This window comes from Mya arenaria, chromosome 13 (genome assembly GCF_026914265.1).
Source record: "Mya arenaria isolate MELC-2E11 chromosome 13, ASM2691426v1".
Lineage (NCBI taxonomy): Eukaryota > Metazoa > Mollusca > Bivalvia > Myida > Myidae > Mya > Mya arenaria.
Genome location: NC_069134.1, coordinates 23,020,958 through 23,048,644, shown reverse-complemented (window position 1 = coordinate 23,048,644; position 27,687 = coordinate 23,020,958). Strand labels below are relative to the sequence as shown.

Sequence of the window (27,687 nt, the reverse complement as noted above, 5' to 3'; positions counted from 1 at the left end):
AATGTCAACGAGGTAAGCAATATTTACATACATGTTCATTCTGGAAGAAATTGTCTTGCAGAGATTAGGGCACTTGAATATTAAGTAACATATTTTGAGACTACCATCTGACTCTACGACCTTAATGTTTACCTTGATCATCACACTTCATCCATAATATAAATATTTATGTTCTGCTTTTCCTTGATCAATAACTATGTCTAAATAAGTCTCGATAAATGGCAGGTGAATGCCGCAAAGCCAATGATAGAGATCGTTGACAGTGATAAACTTATCATTACAAGTTTTAATCAAACCAAGCCAGCTGTATTCATATCTTGTGTGTATTTCGTTCATCAAGTTGTCGATAAACACTGCTCGCTATTTCTACGATAAAGAATCCGACAGAATTGACAACAAACATCCATAAGGTCATCAACTGTGTCACGTAGAGCTTCATATTTTTTGAAGAACAGATGATATTGGTGTGCCATATTAGGCATTTGGAGAATGAATTATAAAAAATACCCAGTTGTATTGTTCGATACACCGTTCCTTGTAGAAACTAGTATTAAGCGGTGTCTTGTTCCGGATTTGCCATTCATGGACCGGATGGGCACTATATACCTTTATTCGGACTGTTCACCAGTACTTAATTCTTTTTTTTAAATTGCTACAATGGAAAAACTTACTACAGGGATAAGGGAGTAGGCTAAAATTCAGAAGTTTTAATTCTAGAAGCTTAATATAAAATAAAATATATCACAAAATAACAATGAAGTTTTTGATATGTGTGATTAAAAATATATAAATAATCTCATTTTGTTATACATTTTTATCTCTAAAATGTTTTTCATGTAAGTGATTTTTTTTGTTTATTGTTGATCGTAATTATCATCAGTTGATCTTTAATCTTGCCTGAAAAAATCGAAATATTGATTTTAATCTGAATCATGTTCATGCTATTGGTCCTTGTATGGTGCAGTCATAGATATGTGTAAGACTTTACTGTATCGTTTACATTAATGCGTTTCTGTAATACACTTTTAACAAAACGATGTATGGCTATATTATAGCAAAGGTCATTATATAATATGCTGGTCCTTCTGGCTATATGACTGTTAAGGTCATTATATAGGATGCTGTTTCTTCTGGCTATATTACTGTAAAGGCCATTATATAGGATGCTGCTCCTTCTGGCTATATGACTGTTAAGGTCATTATATAGGATGCTGGTCCTTCTGGCTATATGACTGTTAAGGTCATTATATAGGATGCTGTTTCTTCTGACTATATGACTGTTAAGGTCATTATATAGAATGCTGGTCCTTCTGGCTATATGACTGTTAAGGTCATTATATAGGATGCTGGTCCTTCTAGCTATATTACTGTTAAGGTCATTATATAGAATGCTGGTCCTTCTGGCTATATTACTGTAAAGGTTATTATATAGGATGCTGGTCCTTCTGGCTATATGACTGTTAAGGTCATTATATAGGATGCTGGTCCTTCTAGCTATATTACTGTTAAGGTCATTATATAAGATGCTGGTCCTTCTAACTACATTGCTGTAAAGGTCATTATACAGGATGCTGGTCCTTCTGGCTATATTACTGTTAAGGTCATTATATAGGATGCTGGTCCTTCTGGCTATATTTCTTTTAAGGTCATGATATAGGATGCTGCTCCTTCTGGCTATATTGCTGTTATGGTCATTATATAGGATGCTGGTCCTTCTAACTACATTACTGTAAATGTTATTATATAGGATGCTGGTCCTTCTGGCGGCTATAGTACTGTTAAGGTCATGATATAGGATGCTGGTCCTTCTGGCTATATTACTGTTAAGGTCATTATATAGGATGCTGGTCCTTCTAACTAGATTACTGAAAAGGTCATTATGTAGGATGCTGGTCCTTCTAATTCATTACTGTAAAGGTTATTATATAGGATGCTGCTCCTTCTGGCCATTTTACTGTAAAGGTCATTACATAGGGTGCTGCTACTTCTGGCTTTACCCAGCATACCAATATTTTACTCAAAATTTCAATGCGACGTTCCAGTTAAAATGGATGTGACATCCAACTGTTCACTCTAATTACGAGTTGATATCTGTTTACGGATCTAAAAGCCTCTCTATTTAATACTTCTTGTCAGAGTAATTATCGTTAAATCCCCATAGAATAGTTTTTGGTTCCTTAAAGACAACGGGTGACATGTTTTGTTTTTTTGAATCCATTATTTTATATGATTTTTTCTGATTTTGTTTCACATAGTGTGCAAAGATTATACCAAGAAACACAATCAAGTTTTTGTTTAGAACAAAATTATACCGATACCATTTTCAACATACATAAATTTGTGAATATTAGGTGTTTTGTATTTTTCTTCCGGAATGTGTTCTATTATTCGTGTATTATTCTTGGATATTTATGCATATCAACATTTTGGTAAGCGGCTTGTGAATTTGTTGATTAAGTGTATAGAATATTTCTACATTATAAGTGTTTCTTGAAACATTCTCATTTACTGCAGTTTCATGGAAATGTGCATTTTCGAACTCTGAAATTGTACATATAAGTTGAAATAAGATCGATGAATCAGATTTTCAACAAATCGCTTTGATAACAATTCATTGGAAATGATGTACACATAATTTATATGAACTTGAATATCTTTAAATAAACGTAAACAAAACCTTACGCTATTCTAAACATAAATTTCCTATCGAAGTCGGTAGTTGGAGACAGAATGCTATAACACATGTCAATAGAAAGTGTACATTTTGTAATCTAAACGATATCTATGACGAACTTCACTATTTATTTATATGTCCTTTCTTTAATCCTATCAGAAAAAATACATACATTGTTGTTTTTACCCAAGACCTAATGTCTTGAGTTTTAGTGAAGTTTTAAATTGTAAGAACCCGGATACCATAAGGAAAACAGCATTTTTTGTTAAAATCTTAGTTAATCACTTTAAACGAAACTGATCATGTGTTCAATAGTTTTATTCATTAGTAATCTCATTACTGTATTGTTTATATTGAATCTCAATTCAAATTGTTTTGTTATAAAAATAATGCTATTTGAACTAACCACATTCCCCTTACTAATTATATTTGTTTTGTATAATGATGAATTCCAAACCTGTTGTGAGGCCGCCATTAACCCACCTCTTTATAACTGTGTTAACATATATATACATATATTGAGTTTTCACATGCTTTTACTTAAATGTAAACTGTGATATAATAAAAGAATATTGAGTTGACTTGAGCTATTATATACATGGTTTCACTCATTAACTCCCTTATACGAGTACATTAAGTCTTACGAGTGTGATTCCTCCACATGTGACCGAATCTTCGGAATTTGGATAATCTCCAAACATTTTCATACACGGCACAGAAAAAGTGCGCATACTATAAAGTCATTAAAAGACTATATCAGCCCCCGTTTAACGTTTGAAGGGACAAGATACACTATACAGTATGTATCTTTAAGCATTCCTGCCGCTTAGTCGCCTGCCAAAACAAATGTTAATATTGACTAACATATTTCAAGATATTACTCTGATTCGACTCCCTTGGCCATGTACTTCTTCTAGTGAGTTGAAAAAATGGTAATTAAATACCGCTTAAGCCCGTGCGTCGAAAGTGATAAACTTATCATTACCGCTAATGACCGGTCTTAACCAAACCGAGACAGCTGTTCTTATTTAAGAAATGAATTGCGTGATTAATGTCATTATAGGCGAAAAGAACGCCAAACTGCATTCATATACCGATAAAGAAACAAATCATGCAATTCAATACTTTTATTTACACCAATAGTTATTTATTTCTTTTCATTGTTAATAAATACTTTCTATCATTTAAGAAAACGTACAAGTATTCTTTTTCACCCATTCTATTAATAGAACGACCGAAGCGTAACCGGAAACAGTTTATCATATGACGTCACAATAACGCGGGAATAATTTAATCACTTCAAAACACTTTTGTACGTTTTATTGAATCGTTAACAACAGGAATGCATTTAACAAATAATAAACCCACTCTTTTCAACGTGTTGTAGAAAGTTTTTCTTGGGTTGCTGACACAAACAAAAACAGAAGAGAGACATAGTATAAGCCTCAAGGTTTTTTTCTCAATTCTGTGTACACTATTTTTTTTTATGCATAATTTACATGTTTTTTTGTTTCAATGCATTACGTATTTGGTGTTTGTTAATTTTGACTATGCTCAAATTTGTAGAACTAAACTAATTGTAATTATTATATTGAAATAATATTGTTTAAACCAAACAAAAACAAGTTAAACAATTTATATTTTAACGCGATGATTAGTGATCCGAACGTATCCGAAGATGTTGCGTTCATCGGAGAATATTCGCAAATGCCGAAAGGCTGTTTATTGAAAAAATGAAAGGTGGGGTTCAAAAATGAATTTGTTATACTTTATGCTTTCACAGGATATCTCGTTTATTACGCTTTTCAGTAGTCGATCAGCACTGAGCGATATTTCTTCGATAAATAACCCAATAGCGTTGACAGCAAAAAGCACAAACGCCATCAAATGTGTTATAATTATTGGTTGAAAACAACAACCAATAGTATTGATTTGCCATACCAGACATTTTTGGGTCAGTCATCAAATTTAACCCATCTTTTGAGTTGTATATTTAACAATTTCTTGTATAAATTAATCATTATTCTTATAATATATTTATTTAGACAGTTACACATTACTTAATAAACTAAAATATTTTACAAGCTCATTGAAATATAAAAGAAACAAGCGATATCTTCTGAAAAAAATACTTCGTCGTGGTAAACAAGCGGTTTGCTAGTGTTTGAAGGTGGTTTGATTATTTGACCACACTAAAAATGTTCCTGGTTTAATTGTTGGCCGTATATATAGACAGACAGACAGACAGACAGACAGACATTTTATTTCGACTTGTACAATGTACATCGTCAACAACACATATATTTATAATTATCAATGTCAACATGAATGCATAGTAACAAACAATATAGTACACACGAGTATATATACAAAAAATAACAAAAAGTTATAATAAATTGGTTAAATATTGTAATATTAAAATATATCTAAATCAGAGGATGAACAATTTTTACCATGTTAAGTTCTAACATTTATTAAAGAGGATCTTACTTTAAGAGAGTCTTTAACAAACATACATAGTTTAATAAGCTCAGTTCTATTATTTGATTGCAGCAATTGTAAATATTTAAATACAGACGGTCTTATATAATAGCATTTCTTAATATATAGCTTTCTCATATCATTAAAAGACGGGCACACACAGACAAAATGAAATTCATCTTCAATATCGTTGGAATTACAACATAGACAATATCTTTGATTGCGTACAATATTATTTCTGGCGTATCTACCGGTTTGGATACGAAGTGGGTGCACAGACAGTCGCAGTCTACAAAAGAAAAATCGTAAACTTTTGGGCAGAATGTCAAGATAACTTTCATATTCAAGACTAGTTTTAAATATTAAGTTTTATATATTGGATATTTAGGCGTTGATAACTCAGGGAGTAGAAGAGCAATACAATACAGTAAACAAAAACAAATACATTTAATAACTTTTTCGGATACCGAACTCTTTTCACGTGGAGACGCTTTGACTGAACTATGTCCAATACGGTGTCGGGTGACCTATAATAATCGGTCAGCCACATCAATTCCGAAATTGGGTCATAATTAAAGCATTCTTCTCGTTGAATATAGCTTAAGAATATAATCTGTCTCTCTTGTTCTTGGACTTGTACGCTAAATATAAAATATCTTCAATTTTTAAAGATTTGTATTGGATACTTATTCGATACTCCTTTATTTTGATTGACTTTATTTACAAAGGCCTATGGGATTTATAATATCATTACCAATATATTTTTTTTTCATTTTCTGTCCATCTGTTTTCATTTCAAAGGACGTCAGGCTGAATTAAGTCGGCATTTAGACGAAAAACTGTTAAATATTATAACGGAGATACATTATGGAAAAAAAAACATTCCCTTTTTATTATGTTATTGATGATTTACTAGTAGTTACAATTGAAACTACAATACATCTTTTACATTGTTTCATAAAAGGTAAATCAACAATCAGTTGGGGATTGTCCCTATGAATTCCATTGTGTTATGAGATAAATATCGCTGTGAATCACGTAGGTGAGTTGTTTACAGTCGCTTAACGTTAATTGAAATAAGGCCATACCAAATACTTTCTATGTTTAGCGTTCGCCAATTGTTTAAACCGTTCATTATTTGGTTTGGTCATCTTGGCCGAAACATGTATAAATTGGTCAGTATTTGTCTTACAATGACTATTAACCAATGAAATCATTTTATCGTGCAATCTTACCAAAAGATAACCTGTTGACAACCTAACAAAGTTTTATACCATTGGTTGCTGTCTATACTCAACTGAGGGTGTCACTCATTTAGTGCTCGTTGTTTATGATTGCTAGATAGGTTTTCTAAGTAAAGGTTGACGCTAAACATAATAGCAATTTGGTATGGCCTAATATTAAACAATATGTTGACGCCTCATCTAAATATGAAATGCACGTGTCACCTTAAATAAAAGAACACTCAATTGACGTTGATTTATCTTTCGCAATATTTTTCCAAAGTAGGCGGTGTAATTTTTCTTTCACATTCAAGCGTTATTTGTATTCACTGAATTGTAAGATTCTATTACACTTTCTATAGGAATCTTCTCTTTTTTCCTTAGTGATGGCTTTATCAAATTTATTAGATCATCTCATAAATAAACTTTGGCGCTACTCACGTGTCAACCAATTTCGGAAAAGGAATTTTTCTAAAGATAGCAACTTAATTCACAATCTGTTCAGTGTTTTCTTTCCCTTGAATTGTCATAGAAATGAGATAGAACTGTAAATATCCAGGACAAGGTCAACATCCATGAAACAACCCACTTCCATTCGCCATTTTGATAAGGCAAGACATATAGGATCATTTACACAAACAAAACAACTGTGCCTTTTATCAGGGTCTATTTTGAATTGTTTGAAAACCGGTTTATTCTTTCATTTGGTTAAACTGAGTCGAAATGTGTATTGATTGGTCAATAGTTACCCAATAATGACTGTTGACAAATGAGATTGCTCGCATGTGCACACTTACCGAAATATAGCCCGCAGAAAAGCTATCCAGTTTCTCACAATTGGCACAGGTTGCTGTTAAGTTTCATCATTTAATATTAACATATGCATAGTTGCATATACATATTTTTATTGTGTGCTGTCGCATTCTTTGAGAGGTGAATATCATATATAAAATTAATTCCCAAGAAAAATATTTATATCATGAGATGTTTAAAACCAAAGATACAATTTTGAAAGTATCCAGAAAATATCATGTTCTATTATTTGACATTTTTCTGAGCTTAAGGCCATTAGCCCATTAGTATCGGAAACTTAAATTAGTTTTGCTGAGAAAGTATGGTGAAGGTATTAATAAAACTGGATACTTAATTATTGGATGCAGTTATATAATTTGATAATGAAATTATTCAGTATTTTTGAAATAAACATACATGTGTGGATTCTGGATGGTGTCATTTAAGATAAAAAAAATAAAAAATTTACATATAGAATGGCGATGTCATAGTAGTTTTGATAAGAATGATGAATGAATGTTGATAAATGAATCAAATTTCTCTTGTCAGTTCTTAAGAATGTTTCCGATAAGAAAAAATAACTTAACGTTGAGATGCCTTATATCATCTGACGCTGTTTATTCTTGAACAGAATCTTTCAGAAACACAAAGTACATCCAAAGTACGAACTCGCTTTGTTTTAAACCATTTTTTACGGAAGAAGTGGGCGCAAAGTCCCTAAGCACCGGCTTGAGCGTTGTTCATACTGATATCGTGCTGTCAACCTGCTTGTCCCAGTAGTTAAATTCAAATTAGAGGAAAACAATTGTTGGCAAATGTTTCGAGGAGGAGTATAGTCTTGATTGATATGCCATTTGTCAGGAAAACAGTTATTTACTGTGTTGCTTCCTTTCGCTCATTATAACAAAGCCGTGAAAAGATGCATTAGATTAGCTAAGAAAATAATGCATTGAGACGTGGGTTGAAGTGACACTCTTATTTACAATCAAAACATACACGAGTATTTAAAAAACGAGTATCGTCTAAAAAATATACATTTTGAGTAATAAACCTTCAACTACTTACTAAATAATGCATTTATAGAAAATATTAATTATTGATAACAAGATTGTGGCACTGTATTTTATAGCTGAAAACGCAAAAATATTAAATGATTGGTGAGTGCTAAAAGATCAACTATGACCTACTATCATCTCATAATGTAGAATTACCGGGGTTTCTGCACCTTTCTTTCCAATTAAACACAGTTTCCTTCATAAGAAACATTGTTTTCGACATTAATTAATCCGTTTTTGTATATTAAACAATTGTACTAATTGTGGTAAATATTATTCGGGAATTAGAGTGCATCTTTAAGTAAGCGGCTCTATTGAATAAATTTCCTTTTATTACCTAAACATGTTATACTTCTCTTCTCTGTACGCACTTATACGGGTTACACGCGTATATCAATTAGTAACGTTACAAGGTTGGGTTAAGAATGACAGCAGAACAAAGAAGTGTTTTTTTTCCTCGTTACCATCTTCTCTTTAATAAAGCTATTTGAACGACCAAGGAATGCTACAGTAGTTGTTCTTAATTGATATTGTTTTTTTATCATTAAGTCGCACAGCTATTGCCACAGTGTCGTGCCTTCTATTCTCCTATGTGCTAATATATCCATGCAAGGATAATATGTATACCCGTCTCGACAATTAGCTATTCAATAATATTTGAATGTACATGTACATCGATCATTATTCCGTTGTCATGTCGTCGCTTCGGTTGCTAGTGCTTGAAAATATTGATAGAATACCATTGAAAAGCCTGCCTGGTATCATTCAATATTATCATCGCTCAAGTATTTTCTCAAGTCGCAGTCGCAGACTAGTGAAAAGTGATAAACTGTTTTTGTTCCCAGATATATTACCGTGAACACAGACGTGTTTCAATAGTTTGAGGACAAGGCTAGCTTTCATTTAGCTAGTGATAGAAACAGTTTGTGTTTTATTCAAGACAGTGCATTGTTTTTATTTCAGAACTTATCAATTGTTTTTACAATGAGGAATACAAACGATCCGACAGCTATAACAGGAATGTTAGCTGTTGTTCCTAATTGCTGACATAGGTAAGCTTGCCATATATTGCTTTGTTTTCACGGGTCGTTGGTGTTGATATGAGCTATAATGTCAAGATTGTTTAGTTTGTACATCCATACTGGACCATATACTATAACCTTTATATCGTAAAAATATACATCTTTAAATAAACACTCAGATATCTTGAAAATATCAAATACTTTTTTTAACCCGGTTCAAGGTGTTGTTGATAATGGTGCAGTTATCCTAACTGTCAGGTGCAATCAAAGTGTGACTGATGTATAATTTAAATAAGATTTTTTATTCAGAAGACTGTTTTTCAGAAGGTATTTTTTTGCTACTTGGCCTTTCCCTGTAATTATGTTTTTATTTACTAGAAGCAATTTTTAATTAGAACAAGTTGTTTGATCTCTTTATTTTTCCTTATTTAATTATACAAACGATGCTGTGGAGAAATGTTAGACCTAACAATACCATTATTCGTTTTACTTCTCTTTTTGCGAGCATGAATACATTAAGCATAAATCATTTGTTTAAAAAATTTCGGAGAAGCGGAAGTATATTGCTTTGCTTATATCGGTCCGTCGATCGATCCATCCGTATGTCAGTCGTTCCGACGGTCGGTCGGTAGATCGGTCAGTCGGTCGGTCGGTCGGTCAATCGGTATGTCCTTTGGGTCGGTAAGTCGGTTAAGCAAACTATGTCCTATTATTAGCTGGAGAACACTTGAGAAAGTTGGTCATGACAAGCAGATGGCCGCTTTTGATTTTGATTTGGTTGTGGTGACATTAATCACAAGCAACTTGTCCGATTAATATTTTGAGTATTCTTGGCGCGGTAAGTTTTGACCTGCAGATCAGCTCTGTAAATTTGAGGTCAAAAGCCAAAGGCCATCGTAGCGGTGACCTTGGGCACAAACACCTTGTCTCATTTATGACTAGAGTATTCTTGGGTAGGGATATTGGTCATGAACAGCAAATGTCATCTTTTAATTTTGAGGTCAGTGGGTCATAGGTAACACTCGCGGTGACCTTAAACTAAAATACTTTGTCCGATCAATATTAAGAGAACATTGAGACCTACGGTTCTAAAACTTGGTGGTGAGGTTGATCATGAGCTGTATGCCAGAATTGACTTAGACTTCTATTAATTAGATCAAGGGTCAAGGTCACCAGATTGACCAAAGTCATGGTTATCTTTCAAAAATGGTATTTAAAAAATAATACAATGATGAATAACAGATTTGTTTTTATTGAAACTTGCAGTGGATTTACCATTGTCGTATTATTATAAACATATTGCTTGTCGCTTACCATCTGTTTATCTGAAGAACTTGAATTGCCAATACTCTTACTTTTATAATTAGTATCCATTGAACTAACTCACCGCTCTCAGGAAGACACGTATATCTTTATCTGGAATCATTCACTCATTAATTGTTGTAACAACATTTAGAAAAGGACAATAACTAAACCTACTATCCTCAAACTTGAAAGGGATGTTGGTCATTACCTGTAATTAACCCACACACATTAAATGCGAAATAACTAATTGGCAGCCATTTGAGAGCATACATGCTTTACAACTATCGCTTGATTACCGGTTGTTTTGCACAAAAGTGTGCAAGGGCGATTATTTTAGATCTGACGAGGCATTTTCTCTTTATTACTCTTAATGCGAGCATGTATGGATTTCATAATTGCAATTGTTTTAGACTTTACGATGGCATGGTCTAACCCTTCCAAGACTAGCATGTCTATAATTGATTTCATTATACCTTAGAGAATACAACATGCGCTGATATTAGACGGCAGAGTTCTGAAAATGTCTGTTTCTGGTTAATTTGTTTTAGGTTTAGCATTGTTTATTTCATGAAGTTACATTAAATTGTTCTGTGGGTGTTCTTTTCAGTTTATAACGATGTTGTTTTTTCAACATTGTAGTAACTTGCATTTATGTACAGGGATGAAGACCAGATTATAGGTCATTGGAAAGGAAAGACATTGGGCATTGGTAAATCAGAAATGATTCTCGTTCAAGCATGACATTGGACATTCAAAAATGAAGGTCGTACTGGCACGACATTGGACATTCAAAAATGAAGGTCGTACTGGCACGACATTGGACATCGGACTTTCAAAAATGAATGTCGTGCCAGCAACACGTGCAAGTACGACATATGACATTAAAAAATGCAAGTGGTATTGCAAATCATAGGACTTTTTAAAATTGAAGGCGTGCTGGCTCGACATTTGACTTTCGACATTCAAATGACAGTCGTGCGTTCTCGACATTAGACATTCGACTTTCAAAAATGAAAGTCGTTTTGGCACGGCATTTACATTCAGAAATTAAAGTCGTGCTGGCACGACATTGGACGTCGGACATTCAAAAACGAATGTCTTTCTGGAATGGCATTGGACATTCGAAAACGGATGTCTTGCTGGCACGTCATTGAACATTCAAATCAAGTATATATGTTTAGAATTTCTGTTTACAATAGCGTTGGATTATTGTATCTATATCCATGACCTAAATAGAACTCACCCAGTAGCCCAATACAATAAAAACTTTAGGGACAAGCCTAGTAGTTAAAAACTCAAACACAAACCCTGTTTAGAGGCACTCCACAATGCAAGCTAGAGATTTACAATGTAACAGACAAAAAACACATTGTTCTCTAAGATTAATACCCACAGGGCTCATCCCTACAGCTCTAATAAGAGTAATGGCTAATACGGTTTCCCCTCTCTTTAGCACACTATATCAAAACAGTGTGACATTGAATTTACCAATGTTTCATCAGCGGGACGGTAATTTGAAGTTGAATAATTCATCCAAATTGAATTTTGATGGTTTGGGATTAAATTAGTTTAAACTTAAATAATACCTGCCATTCCTTTAGCACGATTTCTTAGAAAATTGCAAATCTGTTTTTGTAAATGTACTTTAACAACGGACGTCAATGGTTAATGCCCTAGAGTTGATGCCCAATCCTCTTTCTGTTACGTAAACAACTATCGGAGATTCACCCCTTCTTTCTTGTGTTCATATTTGTTTTGTTATAAAGAATACATTGGTGTAATGTTTCCATCCACTGAGAACAGATTTAAGCGAAAACAAAAACAGCTCAAGATCCAAACATGGCAAATGTTCAAAGATTGACTTTTCACGAGAGAAAACTTAACTTAATGTGGGTGTCTCGCTCGTTTTCTTATACTATGGCTATTCTCATGGATGTCTAGACAATATATTGTAGGACAGGTGTTCTAAAATGTAATAGTAGATTTTGCGAAACGTGTACGCGAATGAACTATGTTATTCAAGTATGTGTACATTGTACATACATTTTATTGTAATCAAATGTGAAACTTTTATGCAAATTTTGAAAACAAACACGTCAAGATGATATGTGTAGACATGAAATTGATAATATAAATGAAATGATAAAAAATAAAGTAAATATTTAAAAAAAATATATAGTTTTGAGTTATAGCCCTTGACTTAAAAAACAAATGCATATATTGTAATTGTCCTGTATAAAATACTGTGTTTCGCGTATCTCCAAATTGAAAGTATATTAGCCAGTTTGATGAAACTGTACATGAATGATAGGCAGCAAGTGCAGAATGATAATATGAGGGGAGACATTGGTTTTATGTCAAATAAAACATCTAGTTTAATTTGCCATTCATTTCTTTAATCGTAACAATAAAACAAATATACTGGCCAGAACAGAGAGCGTTGCTTTAACCGTCAAAATTCATCTCATGTAAGACAGCTGCTCATTCCAACCGGAAGTTAATTTCATTGTGGCCGTGGGAACCTAAGTGATCTGTTAAAACTTTTCTTCCTGCTTCCGGGAGTTGGAATAGGAAAATCCGCCTTGGAAAAAAACACAATATTTTGAGTGACCGTCATAAGGATATGCTTTTGAAACAAATATTATAGGTTTTAAAAACCTCCATGTTTCCAATTGACATTGAGTGCAAAAAAATAACGTATTTTATACATTTAAGATTAAGGTTTCTCGCTTAAAATTTAAGTTTCGCATGTTATGCACGTAATCTCTTTTTTGCTTTTCAAAGGTGTCTTTGTGCGTTTGCCCGTTTTGGAACTATTATTAGACGGGTCTGAAAATATTATCGCCTTAAGAAAAATACTCATTTTATCATTCTTAGTAAACTGCCAGACTATGGAATTTTTCTTAGATTTTACAAGACCATTCGGAAGCCTTTTCTATGCAGTTTAAAGCCATAGGAATAACAGTCGTAATCTTTGAATTAGAGATTATGCGTTTTTTTGCTGACCAGAAACCGCAAGTTATGTTCATTATCGTACAAATCGTAAACATCTTTTATGATACCGCAAGGTAGTTGTTTGCAATAAGATGACCATAATACAACTTGGTAACTTACCTGTTTAATAAACTGGTGGTCAGTGGTTCAAACCTCAAACCAGACGTATGCCTTGTACATGCTGTATGTTGTTATAAGTTACGGGGTAAGTAGGTGACACGATATGGGATATACGGGGCAAAGAAAACCATATCGGATGAAAACGAAGCTCGAACCCGACTTCGGTTTCCTGCGCCCTGTATATCCCATATCGGGTCACCTAATAACCCCGTAACGTATATATTACGTCGACAACCTGTTTACATGTTTAAATGTTTCATTTATTCATCTGAATATTCATCGTAATCAGAAAATAGAGGCCATTTTGGTACAACATAAATTTGTTGACCCAATATGGAAAAATATAGGGTCACCGCGGGACCAGTCCTGGACAAATGGTGTCGCGTCATTTATGTTGGAGGCGTGATATACTAATGTACCCGATTGCAGTTCATGAACTGTAACAATAATTGGTACAATGCAGTGACACTAAGAATGATTTTTTTCAGCTCTTTGTTGAAGTATGCATGGGGTATAAAAGCTGGCTGTTCGAGTTTTTCTAGAATGACATCCACACTACAGGGGCCTGTCTACAAGGCTCGAATGGCTTAATGATCCATAAAACTTGATTGTAGAATGGTACTGGGATTGTCGTTGTCATTCATTTGCTTTAGTCTCAGACATATGTTCTAAAAATGTGTTTTGGTTTGAAACAAAACCTTTTCAGCTTCGATATGGACAAATCAGATGAGTATTAACATGACAAATGGCAATATAAAAGTAGAAATAAGAGTATAGACAGATTCCCAGTGGTCTCATCAAAAAGAGCAGAGACGGTTTATTGTTGTACGATGCCATTTAACCTTGGTCCGAAGCGTTTCAAATGGAAACCTAATGAAAACAAGATCATTATACGCTAGAAATGCATACTTACAAATAAGGTTCCTGTCTAAGATAATGATAGGTGGTTTTTATATGGGACTAGCAGCCAATTATGTAACACCTTGAAAAGTTGTCCACGGGTTATCTTTTGACTAGTTTGCACATTTAAATGTTTTGATTGGTTAAGAGTAATGATTGGATAAATATTGACCAATCAACGATTATTATGGCTAACATTGACAAAACTAAAGAATTAATCAGTTTTATGCAACTGGCTACAGTGCAGCAAGTTGAATATCATATTCTTGTCATTTATCTTACTCTGTTTCCTTATGCCTTGGTGCATGCACATTATACGTATGCATAATAAATTAATATTGACATGAACTTGTAAATATAATAACCATAACAAGAAGAACAAAAAACTACTAAAGTTATGCACATGGCAACTTCTTAAATCACTTACATATACCATTGTCTAAAATAAAAATGTCAGGCTAGACAAAATCGCTAATGTTGAAACCTCTAAAGTACTATATTGTCTCAGTCACGTTTTACTACAGTGAAATAAGTGGCCATACATTTAGATCATACCCTGTCAAGGACTTTAAACGGAATTGCAGTATTCCATCTGAAGGAGTAGCGATTAAAAAAGCAACAATAATAGCATCTAATTTAGTAATCTAATAGCAGAAGAGACCAAGACCATTTAATATTTTCAAAACCAATATACAAACAAGCATTCAATACACAGATATGTTTCTGTTCCCAAGAATAAAAACAGTTTTAAACGTTGCAGCAAACTCCATGTATTGCCACTATTACTATAACATAATTTGTTTGTTTATTTCCACGGCATTTTATCGAACACAACATACAGCCGCTGCGCTTCTAAAAAAGCCAATTCATTTAGAGCTTTTATATTGTAAGAGTGTGCCGAGAGTGTAGTTATTTTGTCTGGTCTTTGGTTTCCGTGCGATTTTTTCGAACGCGAGATACGCTCTAAAATAGCCGTTTCATTTAGTGCAATTATATTGGAAGATTGTGACCAGAATGTAGTTATTTTTGTCCTTTGAAGTCACGGATTATGCCTTAGTGCTTTGCCATTGTGCCTTAAGGAGGGTCATCGTTAATTTGGATACTAGGCTTTTCCCAGTTGTGATTATTGTTATAAGTAATTCTTGAAGAAGAGTATCATATCACGTAAGCCATTGTAAGGCGTTGACATGGGTAATCTATCTTTTTCATGTTACTGAACTGTCTCAGGCAAACTTAAATTACTATTTTAATATTATGGATGTATTCTTTTTTAAATGTATTGATATAATGATACAGTTCCACAGTGTCACTGAATGAATAAATGCACGTAATACCTAACATATGTTTTGTTATGTGTATTTCCAGAGTAACATGATATATCTGCGTGGCGCTAACAGCGAGCTGTCGGAGAGAGGCCAAATCCTTGCCAATGGAATATGACGTCCATCGTCAAAAAGGTATTCAAATAAGTTTAAATGCTGGCAAACCAGAAAGAAAGTAAAACAGTGAAATTAAATACAATGATCTACAAGTTTAGGCCAAATAAATTAAAATGTATAGTTCCTTAGACATGTCTGAAGTAATAAGGGTACGTAGGTCGGGTTTCGTACTCACCGCTTTTGTACAACTCATGTTCGTAGCCGTGATTCGTACCTCTTCGGAACAAAATAGGGTAAGTAGGTCGGTTTTCGTACTCACCACTTTCGTACCACTCATGTTCGTAGCCGTGATTCGTACCTATTCGGAACAAATTAGGGTAAGTAGGTCGGTTTTCGTACTCACCGCTTTCGTACCACTCATGTTCGTAGCCGTGATGTGTACCTATTCGGAACAAAATAGGGTAAGTAGGTCGGTTTTCGTACTCACCACTTTCGTACCACTCATGTTCGTAGCCGTGATGTGTACCTATTCGGAACAAAATAGGGTAAGTAGGTCGGTTTTCGTACTCACCGCTTTTGTACAACTCATGTTCGTAGCCGTGATTCGTACCTATTCGGAACAATATATTTTTTTTCAGAATTACGATAAAACGAGTAGGGTAAGCGGTTAAAATTAAGGGGCGGCCGGATCACCGGAGCTATACATATTATTTTGTTAGGCCTTAGCTTAACTGCCATACTTGTGGATATTTTGTTTTCATGAAACACATTCAGAATCGCAAATGGCATCTGGATACTGGAATTGTCCCTGTGGAGATAAACATTTTTTTTAATTGACTTGCTTTTAAATTAGAGATTTCTTGATATTCAGAAAGTTGAGATGGAAACTTGATATTAATAATGCATGTTTAAGTTAAAAGTAATCAGATATATTTTTTAAGAGAATGGCAGAATTAACTATTGAGTCATTGATCACTTTTGATTAAGTATATCCAAGCCTTTTTAAATGCAGGAACATGCCACAAATTGCCTTATCATTACACGTAATAAAATTTGCTGACATCTCTTAAAGCTTTTAGATAATGAGAATGACTACATTGCACGATAGCATTTCACTTAAACTCACCATGGTTAAAAGCCCGTGTCACGTGTTGACAGATGTAACAGGCTGAAATAGAACACAGTTTTGTTAAGAAAAGGAAAGTGGAAATGCTCCCAGGCAATGCAGACCCCATTTCTTGTTTCTCAATATTCCTTTTCTCTGTAGCATCAACTTCACTGAGCTGTTAAATTTGGCGATAATGAAGTGGCATTTTTGTCATTATTTTATAACAAGCATTTCGTGTTTCATCCATATATGTGGAAAACTATGTTTAAGTTAATTTGAGGTCTTTTAGAGCACACCATACAACTGTGAAGTGCTGTAAATTGAAAGAAAAAGAACGTGATTTTATGTGTTTAGCATCCTCGTTCGATGTGTTAATGGATATTAAATGAGATATTAACTGCATGTCAGCAACCGTCAATGTATCCATAGCACAGTAATTCGATGTTGGTTCATAAAAAAATAACTCTGCACCACACACCACACATGTACTGTTATGGCACACATGGTGACGATGTCTGTCGACAAATCACACATAACACAAGATGTTGCCTAATATATGTCGTCTTGTCAACTAATTAAGAGGATATATCGAAATATTTTTGACGAAAAATCTATTTGAACATAATTTAAGGTCATCCTCACGTGCTTAGCCTGATTTGGCGATAAGACTTATGACAAAATTTCGACATAATGTTGATAACATGTCGTGTTAAAACCCGTCAAGACAACATAAAAGAAGTCGACAAGACTACTTGATCATATCATCAGTATATACGACTTACGGTTCCATACATAGAAAATGCATTTATTTATCCTCTTTTTACAACTGTTCGCATATTGACACATTCATACGAAGATTTGCAAATACTTGGGGTTATAAAGCGGCTACCAGTTTTCCCAAGTTGTTATACACGTTTAATAAGGGTCCTCACCGATATTTAGGAGACATTTAACCGACTTTCCTTTTTCAGGTGCTACGTGGTTCTGCGAAGAAGAACAAGCGGATTCACCACCACAGCGCCGGGAACTCTATAGATGGGCCGGCCCCGCAGACTCCCCCGTCCCCGGACCTCCGTGCACTCTCACCGGAAGAGCTGGCGGTGCTTAAGGGTGTCCTCAGGAGGCAAGAGGAATTCGAGGCAGAGGAAATAGACAGACAACGGTAAGTGCCACGTGGTGTAAATGAGATCTAGCACATAGTTTACATTAATTGATGATACAATGGACCCTCCATGGAAGCCATGACCACCTTTGTTCATGGAATAATGCTCAAAGTTCGTTTAATGATTAAAAAAATCAATATGTTTTTTTTAATATACATGTATGTATATAGCTGTGTTTCATGTAGTGTGTGTCTCGTGTTGAATGTGTGTATTTTCTGTTTTGCATTGTCTTATGATATTTGTGACAGTAAGCAGTCCCGATCCCGATAAACGTTTGGCTGATGGGATTTAGTTTGAAATTTATATATTTTCAACGATTGTAAATAAAGTTATATTAACGTATATGATATCTCATGAGATAAATAAACGAGAAGCCGGTAATAGATCCGGGGTTCCGAATACGCAAACCACCGCATTAACCGGTCAATGATGATGGGTTTTGGCACTGAAGTTACATATCATTGGTGTGTGTACTAACAACAGTAATAGCAATGTCATTACTACAGTTCATCTTTAGTACGGGGCTAAGTCGGTTCATATGAATTTCGACCATTTTAATTGGCCAACTCAGTCGCCAAATACGTGTTCTAAAAATGGACAATGTTCATTGACTGTGGAATCTCAGAGACCAACAATAATTCTAGCACCCGGCTCTGATACGGGAATGAAAATGCGTCCGAATCGTCATTTTAAACGTATGTAAATAATTCACAAAAGTCAGAAAACTCATTAATTAGATGGTATTAAATTGACCGAGTTATTTGTCCCTTCGGCCTCAGTACTGCTGACCTCGGACATTGTAATAGCTCGGCTAACATGGAAGTACCTAATTAACCATAAACGAAATCATTATAAAAGGTCTGTTTCTAACCGTCTGTTTAAGGAGAACAATACAATTATATTTATGTTGAAATTAAAGATTGAGTCGTAAATTGTATTTACAACGAGGAATTCGATATTAAAACTTTCAACTGACGTTCATACTCTCGCTTTTAATTCCAGATGTTTTTGCGTTTTAATGGAAAATCAGGTATCACTCATTTTATCAAATTTTGTTAACATTTTAAAAAAGAACAGTTGGAATCCCATAAAAAGCTTGGTCATACTATTGTAGTAATATTTTGCTTAACTTGGAGGCGCACAATATGGGTTTATGCATTTATTTTTTATTAAAATGCATTACCATGTTTCACTTAATTGATTATAATACTAAAACAAAAGAAAAAAGAATATGATTAAGGTACAGGTATAGAGGTTATTTGATGATTTCAGTGTAAGATTCAGTGGCAATAGTTTTTGGTTAAAAATGACGTGTTTAGTTTTGATCAAGGGGAAGTTACTACAATGGATTTTAAAAATAGTTCTTAAAGTTGAAATTCTCACTCCTTAGTTAGCAGTGAAAATATCAAATTGAAATCTATAGAGCATACAGCGGGCGTACCTTTAACATAAACTTTGGTTTGCTCATAATTAAACACAGTTTCTTTCTAGACGTCTTTATTGAACTATATTGCATCTGTTTTGTAGAACTTCATCAAAATGCAACTGATATGGCCGAGGTGGGATACGACAAAACTGTAAATCAATACTTGCATGTCTGTTAACAATTTTGTCTTTCGATCATTCCTATAAAACCAACGTTCGCAAAAAAATTCACAAAAAATACAGTAATTGTTGCATGTTACATTAAGCAGGTTCAACCGTTTTGCAGTAAACACCGCTAATTTGACATTTATGTGTCAGTTAATTTCCAATTTGCGCAGCTATTTAGTTCTTCTTTCACAGAAAACGGTATCTGTTCCTGTATCACCTCTTCTCAAATACCAACGACGGTTCGCAATCTCCGGTTAAGATCAATAAAAATGTAGTTCGCCATATAATGGGAAACAAGAACTGCCTACATGGCGGAATAACACCTTGTCGATCAGCTGCTAATGTGTCTGTTGACAATAATAACACTGGTATTAGCGCTCCTTTAAATATTAGCGATAAATGAGATACTATTGACGGTGCTGGGAAGTAAGAGAAGTCAGAGATGACTGTTTTTCCACTTACTTTATATGGGGCACATTTTAACTGATACGTTTGTTGCTGTAGTCTTATACTATTTGCTGGGAAAGACAGCAGCAAATTATCAGAATGTATTGTCTTAATAAGGCCGAAAAAACAGACACGTTTGTTAAGGGTAACACCATTTCTTGTTAATGTCACCCATATATTGATGTTGTTATCAAGCTTTAATCTCTGTAAAAAATCAATGACAGTTCTTGAATGAAGAAACTTGTGTTTATGGCGAAAGGACCTTTTTTGTTGTTTTTGTTAATATTAATATTATTAATATTATTATTATATTTATATTTATATTTATTATTGTTATTATTATTTTTATTATTATTATTATTATTATTATTATTATTATTATTATTATTATTATTATTAATTATATTATTATTATATTATTATATTATTATATTATTATTATTATTATTATTATTATTATTATTATTATTATTATTATTAATTATATTATTATTATTATTATTATTATTATTATTATTATTATTATTATTATTTATAGAACAAGATATTCAAGGGTCGGTGGCTTTTAATAGGTGGGATCGGGTTACCCGAATCAACCATTTTTCTCAGGCCTAATATGGTAAGGGCTTAGCAAACAAGGCTGAATGTACAGGTGTTATATCGTTATCAATTGTTCTACAAGCTTAAAAACTTACCATATTTTCGTGATTCTTGTTTATTTATTTATTTAATGTACCCACATTTTAAAGGAGTGATGAGCATTTTTGCGATTAAGTAAGAAGTTCAAGATCAGCCGTTAGAACTTTACGAATGGATATAGTAGCCAGTGTGTGTATACCACGCGCTAAATAACGTCATATATGCTACGTCGGAAGGCAACATTTTGCTTGAAATAAAGACTTAAAACAAAAATAACTTTTTCTTTACTGCATTGTTTTAAAAGAAAAACAACGGACAGTCGATGCCGCTTAAAGAGCATCGCCTTCGTTTTAAAACTGCAGTTTGATAAGGTGACTAGTTTCATCAAATATTTCGACAAACCTGTTTCCAAAATAATGCTTTAACAGTGTCCCGTCAAAAGAGAAAAGGTTTGTCGAAGTGTTTTAAGAAACTAAACTCAATCAAACTCTGGTAAAAGACCGAAGGCGGGGCTCCGTTAGCGGCGTACACTGCGCTATCTTTCATTGAAAATGGAGAAAAAAATAGTGGTTATCTTTATTTATTAAGGTCTTCTTTCGAAGCCAAATGCTGCCTCCCTACTTTGCAACTATTTACCACGTGGTATACACACACTGTAGCTTTGCCTATGAACTATGTTGTATAGAATTGCCCTAGAATAATGTCAATATATGAATAATTTTATGTTTTTTATGATATTCGAGATCTTGTATTCACAATTTAGTGTATTAATTCCAGACGTTACTTCATGAGTAACACCTGCGCTAGATTGCATTGCTTGAATATGATATTGATATAATGCAAATTTAAAGTAGTTCTATCATATACTAGCGAAAACAAGACACAATTTCAGCTAATAAATTCATCTAAAATGGTCTGAAGACATTTTATGATTCTGTTTCAATGTTAAAAAAAATAATTTCACGTTTTAATTCAATTTCATATTGAAATATAGGGTGCTTAAACGTTTAAATTGTATAAATGCATGTATATTTGCATAAGAAATGACAAAATTTCTTTAACGCCATCTGATAAGTTTAGATTTCATAAGCTATTTTATAACTTAAGTGTGCATAAGCTTTAAAACATTTATTCTAGACAAGCATCAGAGTTCAACTTTGCTTAAGGTTTTGAGCGAACGTGTTATGCACCAGTCAGATATATCCCCCCCAAGGTCCGAGGGTATACCGGAGATAGCGAGGAAAATGGGCCTTATTTAAACCTTCTAGGTGGCCCCGCAGTGCCGAGTGAGTGCGGCGGTTATGTTTTCGCGGGGAATGGGCCTTACCTAGGTATACCGGGATGTGGAGGCATTTGGAGAAGATTTTACCAGCAGTTTGTCCCCGCAGGACGGGGATTTTACCCAGGATCCGCTGGACCGAAAGTCAAAGTCCCCGCTATTACCCGGACCTAGTCGACGGGGGGGGGGGGGGGGGGCGTGGTTACAATTGACTGGTGCATTTTAATTATACTATATTTTGGGAGGTTTTCAAGGTAAATATAAAAAACATATTCAGTTATGGAAGCCAGAACGAAGTTTAACTGAATACATTTAGACAAAAATGCAAGCCATTTGAAAGATCTACATAGAGTCTTTTTCACACTATCACAGGCTGTCTTTTATTTCGTTTAGAATAGGTGGCCTTAATATGGGTTTACATTTTGTCTGCTAGTCATTAGCAAGAGGTCGTAACTATTCCGTAAGATTAATTTTACTGATAAAATAGGACACTGATTGCGTATCTCATATCTGAAAACTGCTCTGAAATGGTAAATCTCTTACAAAAATAAACACATGAAACCCATTTATAAGACAATCGTGTTAAAGAAACCAACATATGATATAACCGTGACACTATTATGACGATTTTTTTGTCTGTAAGTAATTTAAGCATTTAAAACTTTTATGAAGCACACAGCCATATCCAACGCTGTTTATTTATATGTTGTCCAATGTCAAATTTTCATAGTCACTTATATGGATAAAAGGGTAAACAAACACATGGCTTAGGGTCAATTTGGACATTTTTTTTAAATGCCATTTAATGATGCCAATGTTATAACATAGTCGTAGGAAAAACAAGTGTCTTTAAATGGAAAATATTTTGTGGCTTGAAGTTCAAACTACCATATGTTATGACAGATTCATCATGTTTTGTCTTACTGGTGTGGTGTTCATATCGTACGGCAATTGTTCGCCATTCACACAACATTCGTACACAAAATGTCATGTCGTTCATTTTTAACATGCCCTCAATAAACACGTATAAACAGTACTATGAATTGAAAATATTCTTAATAGCGGTATATTCTACATTTGGAATTAAATAATATAACTATCTATAAATAGGAGTTACATGTCATGTATGTCCAAAGCTGGCAAATTACACAGAATTCCAAATTACAAGGAATCGAATAGGCAACACTTAAGCATTTTCAATTATATCATAGCAGACGAACATTTTTGCAGGAAGCTGCGAGATTCTCTTATGACATTTGAAGATGAGGTCAAGCGCCACGCGAGTCAAAAGAGTCGCCTCAAGCACGTGGACTTAAGACTGTGTCGTCTGTGTTACAAGACCAAGTTTGCAGACGGAATAGGGCGCGCTTGTTACGACTGCCATAAACGGGTCTGCAACAGATGTGGCTCATTCTCCAAGCCTACATGGAATATAAAGAAAAACAAAGTAAGTACATGTATTTGTAAACATATCAGTAAAGTTTGAATACTTAAACAAATGGCTGTGTGTTTTAAAAGTAAAAAACAACAACTTAATAAGTCTTTATTATTGTTTAAACTTTATTCGTTTGAATTCATTTGAATGATCGTGTTGCAAATCCTGTTGATGTATTTGTGCCACCTTATTCATGCGATAATCGGCGTACACCGGTAAAGGTAGGTCACAAGACTCGTGTTATGCTAGATACTTACAAACGATTGAAACAGGCTGATAAAAAATGGCGGCGCCGATCTGATAGTATCGTTTGCCCCAATCTCACGGCCTGTAAACGCCAGCTCCACCACTTTACGGTGGTGCAAAGAAAAAGAGCTGTCGACACTTCCGTGGTGGAGCTGTGCCCTATGTTTACATGAACAATCGTGAGTATGACTTATATTTTGTTTGATAATTTCATTTAACGGACATATTTCGGAAATCGGAGAATGTGGTACCGTGTAAGAACACTTCTACTGTAGGCTGGTTACTATGTCGTTTCAATATTGTGCAAACTGTGGTGCCAGGAGCTTTTCTCCTGAATCGGACTTGTGCATATTTTGTCATATGATTGCATAGCAAGTACATTTCGGTGCTTACACACCCCGTAAGAACATGCGCACGCATGCAAACATAATTGTTATGTATAGTACCTATGCCGGAACACAACAAAACTAATAAGCACTTCTTAAATAGGAAAAATGCACATATTTATAAAAGTGGTGGCGCTGTTGCCCTAGTGGTGGCGCTGTCGAGTAGTGGTGGCGCTATCGAGTATGTTTTGCGTATGAAGTAATATAAAAAGTTAACGCTTTTGGAATGTACATAACGTAATGAAATGAAGTGAACGTCACGATATGATTTTAATGAGATTGCGTTTGCCCGTGCCGGTCATTTGCAACTGGGCAATCGGCGTATGCCAGCGTCATAATGTCGTAAATGACATTGCTGTGCTGGCCATACTAGTATTACAGAATATGTCATGGCTAATTGCCATTGGCATATTGTGAGATGAATATTGTAATTGTTTCAACTTGATTCAAGATGGCAGATTTCTGTGAAGTAGCAGTGTGTGTAAGTTGTAAGCCACATTAAGTGTATGGTCATTTTCTTTAAGACTGTTAAAGGTAAATGGCGCTGTACCATGTGTCAAATGAAGCGTGACGTGGTCGCAATGACAGGAATCTGGTACCATGGCAACGAAGGTCACTCCCGGACTCAGAGCACCAAGTTCAAATCAAAACTCAGCCATTCAGAAATGGAATCATCAGAAACGGACGTATGTGTGAGATGTATTTTATTATTCCAAGTCGCGGTGTGAGTGCGAAAAGGTTCTAAGTGACATAAATAAAGAAGAAGATAGAACCTTTTCACTTTCACCCCTCGATGAGTGTTACTAATGTATTCAAATAAAAACAGAAAAAGTGCTTGTCAGTTTAAAGCTGCACTTGCACAGATTGACAGTTTTGACGTTATTTTTATTTTTTGTCTTAGAATCGGCTGATTTTGGCATCACTGCCTCTAACTCAGCCATATAAGGTAACTCACAAAAGAACAGATCACAATTGATTGGAAAACTGTCGAAAAAATTTTTTCTTATAGCGTAAAGAACGCTTGAAGCCATTGAAATCAATTTTCAAACATGAAACTGAACAACTGCGATCTTATATTTTGTCAGCATTCGTAAATCACTGGTTCCAGACAATTACCTAAAGAATGTATCATTCCAGGGCAAATATAGAAAAGTTATCAAAACGGTCAATCTGTGAGAGTGCAGCTTAAAGAATGCACGAGAGACAATACATTCGCACCAACTCAATGACCGTTTCGGACAATCATTTTTAATTCTTAAAGAAGTTTTATTTGCAATCGTAATTATTAAAAGGCAACGATTGAAAACTGTACAGTACATGTATGTTTGCTTTGCGGTTCATCAGCCTCGCCAGTTCCACGTTAATACGTAAAATAATTTTGCCATATCTGACAACTAAGTATGCCTTTCTTTGATGTGTCAATTAGATTTACAGGCTAGATTTGTTGAACTTAATTCGAATTTTATTTGGTGTATTTTGGCGGAGCAAAAGCAACCGTCAGTCAATGTTTTAAATCCTTGAAATGCAAGACCATGTGCAAACATAGTATTTGACAGTGTTTATTACATTCTTGCATTTACTTGTTTGTTTGTATGAAATCGGCAACAATCTCTAGGGATTTATTTATTTGTCTTAATTTCGTATTTTTTTTCGAAATGTATTCTTTCATTTTAATGTAGCGTGCGTTCGTTATTCAACGTGAAATAAAAGCTCTTCGTGGAATACCGAGTAAAATTGCGATTTTAAAAACCCACTTTCTGGCTTGAAGGAATTTGTATCAACCTAGATTTAATGAGGCTTCGGTTAAAACAAACTGCTCTCATATTTAATGAAGTATTGGTTAAAACCGTTATTCAAAGCGGAACAAATGCAAATTAGCCTCGTCAACAATAAGCAAAATATTGCACTCACATTCGCGATGTTAGGAATTTTATGTATTTTTCGATTACTATATAGTGTTTAACTGGAGAAATTGCAGAGGTTATTCGAATGATTTATCAGCCTATAAATTGCTTGAATTCTTTTAAAAAGGTGCTGGCTTCACATATGTCAACAGAGAGTGGCGTTTTTTTAAGATTCATGAGTAGAAATGTGGATTTTCATTAGCCAGACACGTTGATGTATGGCCTAGCTATAGATTCATGAGATTGTCGTGCGACAGTTGGCAAATGCGTGTGTGTGTGGTATGCTTTTCACTCATCTCTGTTAAAAGTAAAGCTGTTGCTGAGAAAAATCTAAAAAGATAAAGCGTAAAAGGTGCCTGAATGATATTGGAAGATTGCCAACAAAATAAAGATTAGAACAGCTTTATCTTCTCGTTCATTGTCAAGTATTATTCTATCCGGAATATGTGTTTCTGTGTAATGCTTTTTTTCCATTTTTCGATAGTTTTAAATATTCCTTTAAGAAAAAAACTTCGGCGGTTTTTATGCAATGCCGGTGAAATATAAAAGACACCCAATCCGAGTATAAGGGGTTAATTTTTGTCCATATTCTTTACAAACTGAATGGATTAAACACACAGCATGGCATCAAATTACATATCCCGGCGTAACATTCAGGGACACGGACGCCACTGGGAGATGGGAATACCAGCGGGAGAAGAAAGCGGTGACCATGAAGATTCGGACGTTTTCTCCGAGGGAGCCTTGCCACCAAGCCATCGTCGACACTTGAGGCGAAGCTCAACAAAGACTGTGTAAGATGGTTTTCATATTTCAGTCATCGAAATTAGACTTTTAGATGAACAAGCCCGAATTCTTATACTATTGTTTGGCATTGCAAGCCATGCTATATAAAATTCAGAATTTGAGCAATCCCGGAATACATTTTACCAGTGCCGGGCTTGCGGGCTTGCGGGCTTGCGGGCTTGCGTTTATTTCGAACGCTGTTCAGTTATTATTTTCAGTTCGTGTTTTTACATTTCTACATATTTTAAATTACAGCAATCTGTTACTGGCAACTATTTGTGTGTATGTCTATAGTGTTCAACGGAGCAATTATTACGTAAAAACAGGCCAAAGTAATACTGACTATCGTTTTTTCCCTTTGCTTAACTACTGTAATTCCTGACAGTTCCCGGCGGCGGAGTGCGTCTCAATCAGAGGCGGATGCAGCAGAGGATGATAACGATGTCGAGGATGAGATTGATGACGAACAGTTCTTCCGGGAGCGGCAGTTGTGCCGGATGGAGCGACAGAATCGCCGTTCACGGCGCAAGTAGGCTTTTGCCTTTGAATAGTTTCTATAATTTCAGTTGCATTATTTAAATAAGCCGCAGCATGGTTTTATCAGCTCAAATGTAACGGAACTTGGTTAATGTAGAAATGCTCTCGCGAACGGTGAACAGTTTTGACACTTTTTAAATTTAACGTATATGAAAAGCAGCAATATAACGCAAGCGTCCCGGTCGGGAGCATCTCGTGTAAAAACACCTAAACAAACCT

At 34.6% G+C, this 27,687-nt stretch overlaps 1 protein-coding gene across 1 annotated transcript in view; it reads left to right on the top strand.

Annotated features, from left to right (window-relative positions):
• LOC128215137 (regulating synaptic membrane exocytosis protein 2-like) overlaps positions 1-27,687 on the top strand; it is a 72,495-nt gene that overhangs the window by 24,153 nt on the left and 20,655 nt on the right. Inside the window, exons 2-6 of the mRNA XM_052921856.1 lie at positions 18,025-18,215; positions 23,405-23,621; positions 24,766-24,927; positions 26,803-26,939; positions 27,317-27,460. Coding sequence (XP_052777816.1) covers positions 18,025-18,215; positions 23,405-23,621; positions 24,766-24,927; positions 26,803-26,939; positions 27,317-27,460 — 851 coding nt within the window. The remainder of the gene's footprint in view (positions 1-18,024; positions 18,216-23,404; positions 23,622-24,765; positions 24,928-26,802; positions 26,940-27,316; positions 27,461-27,687) is intronic.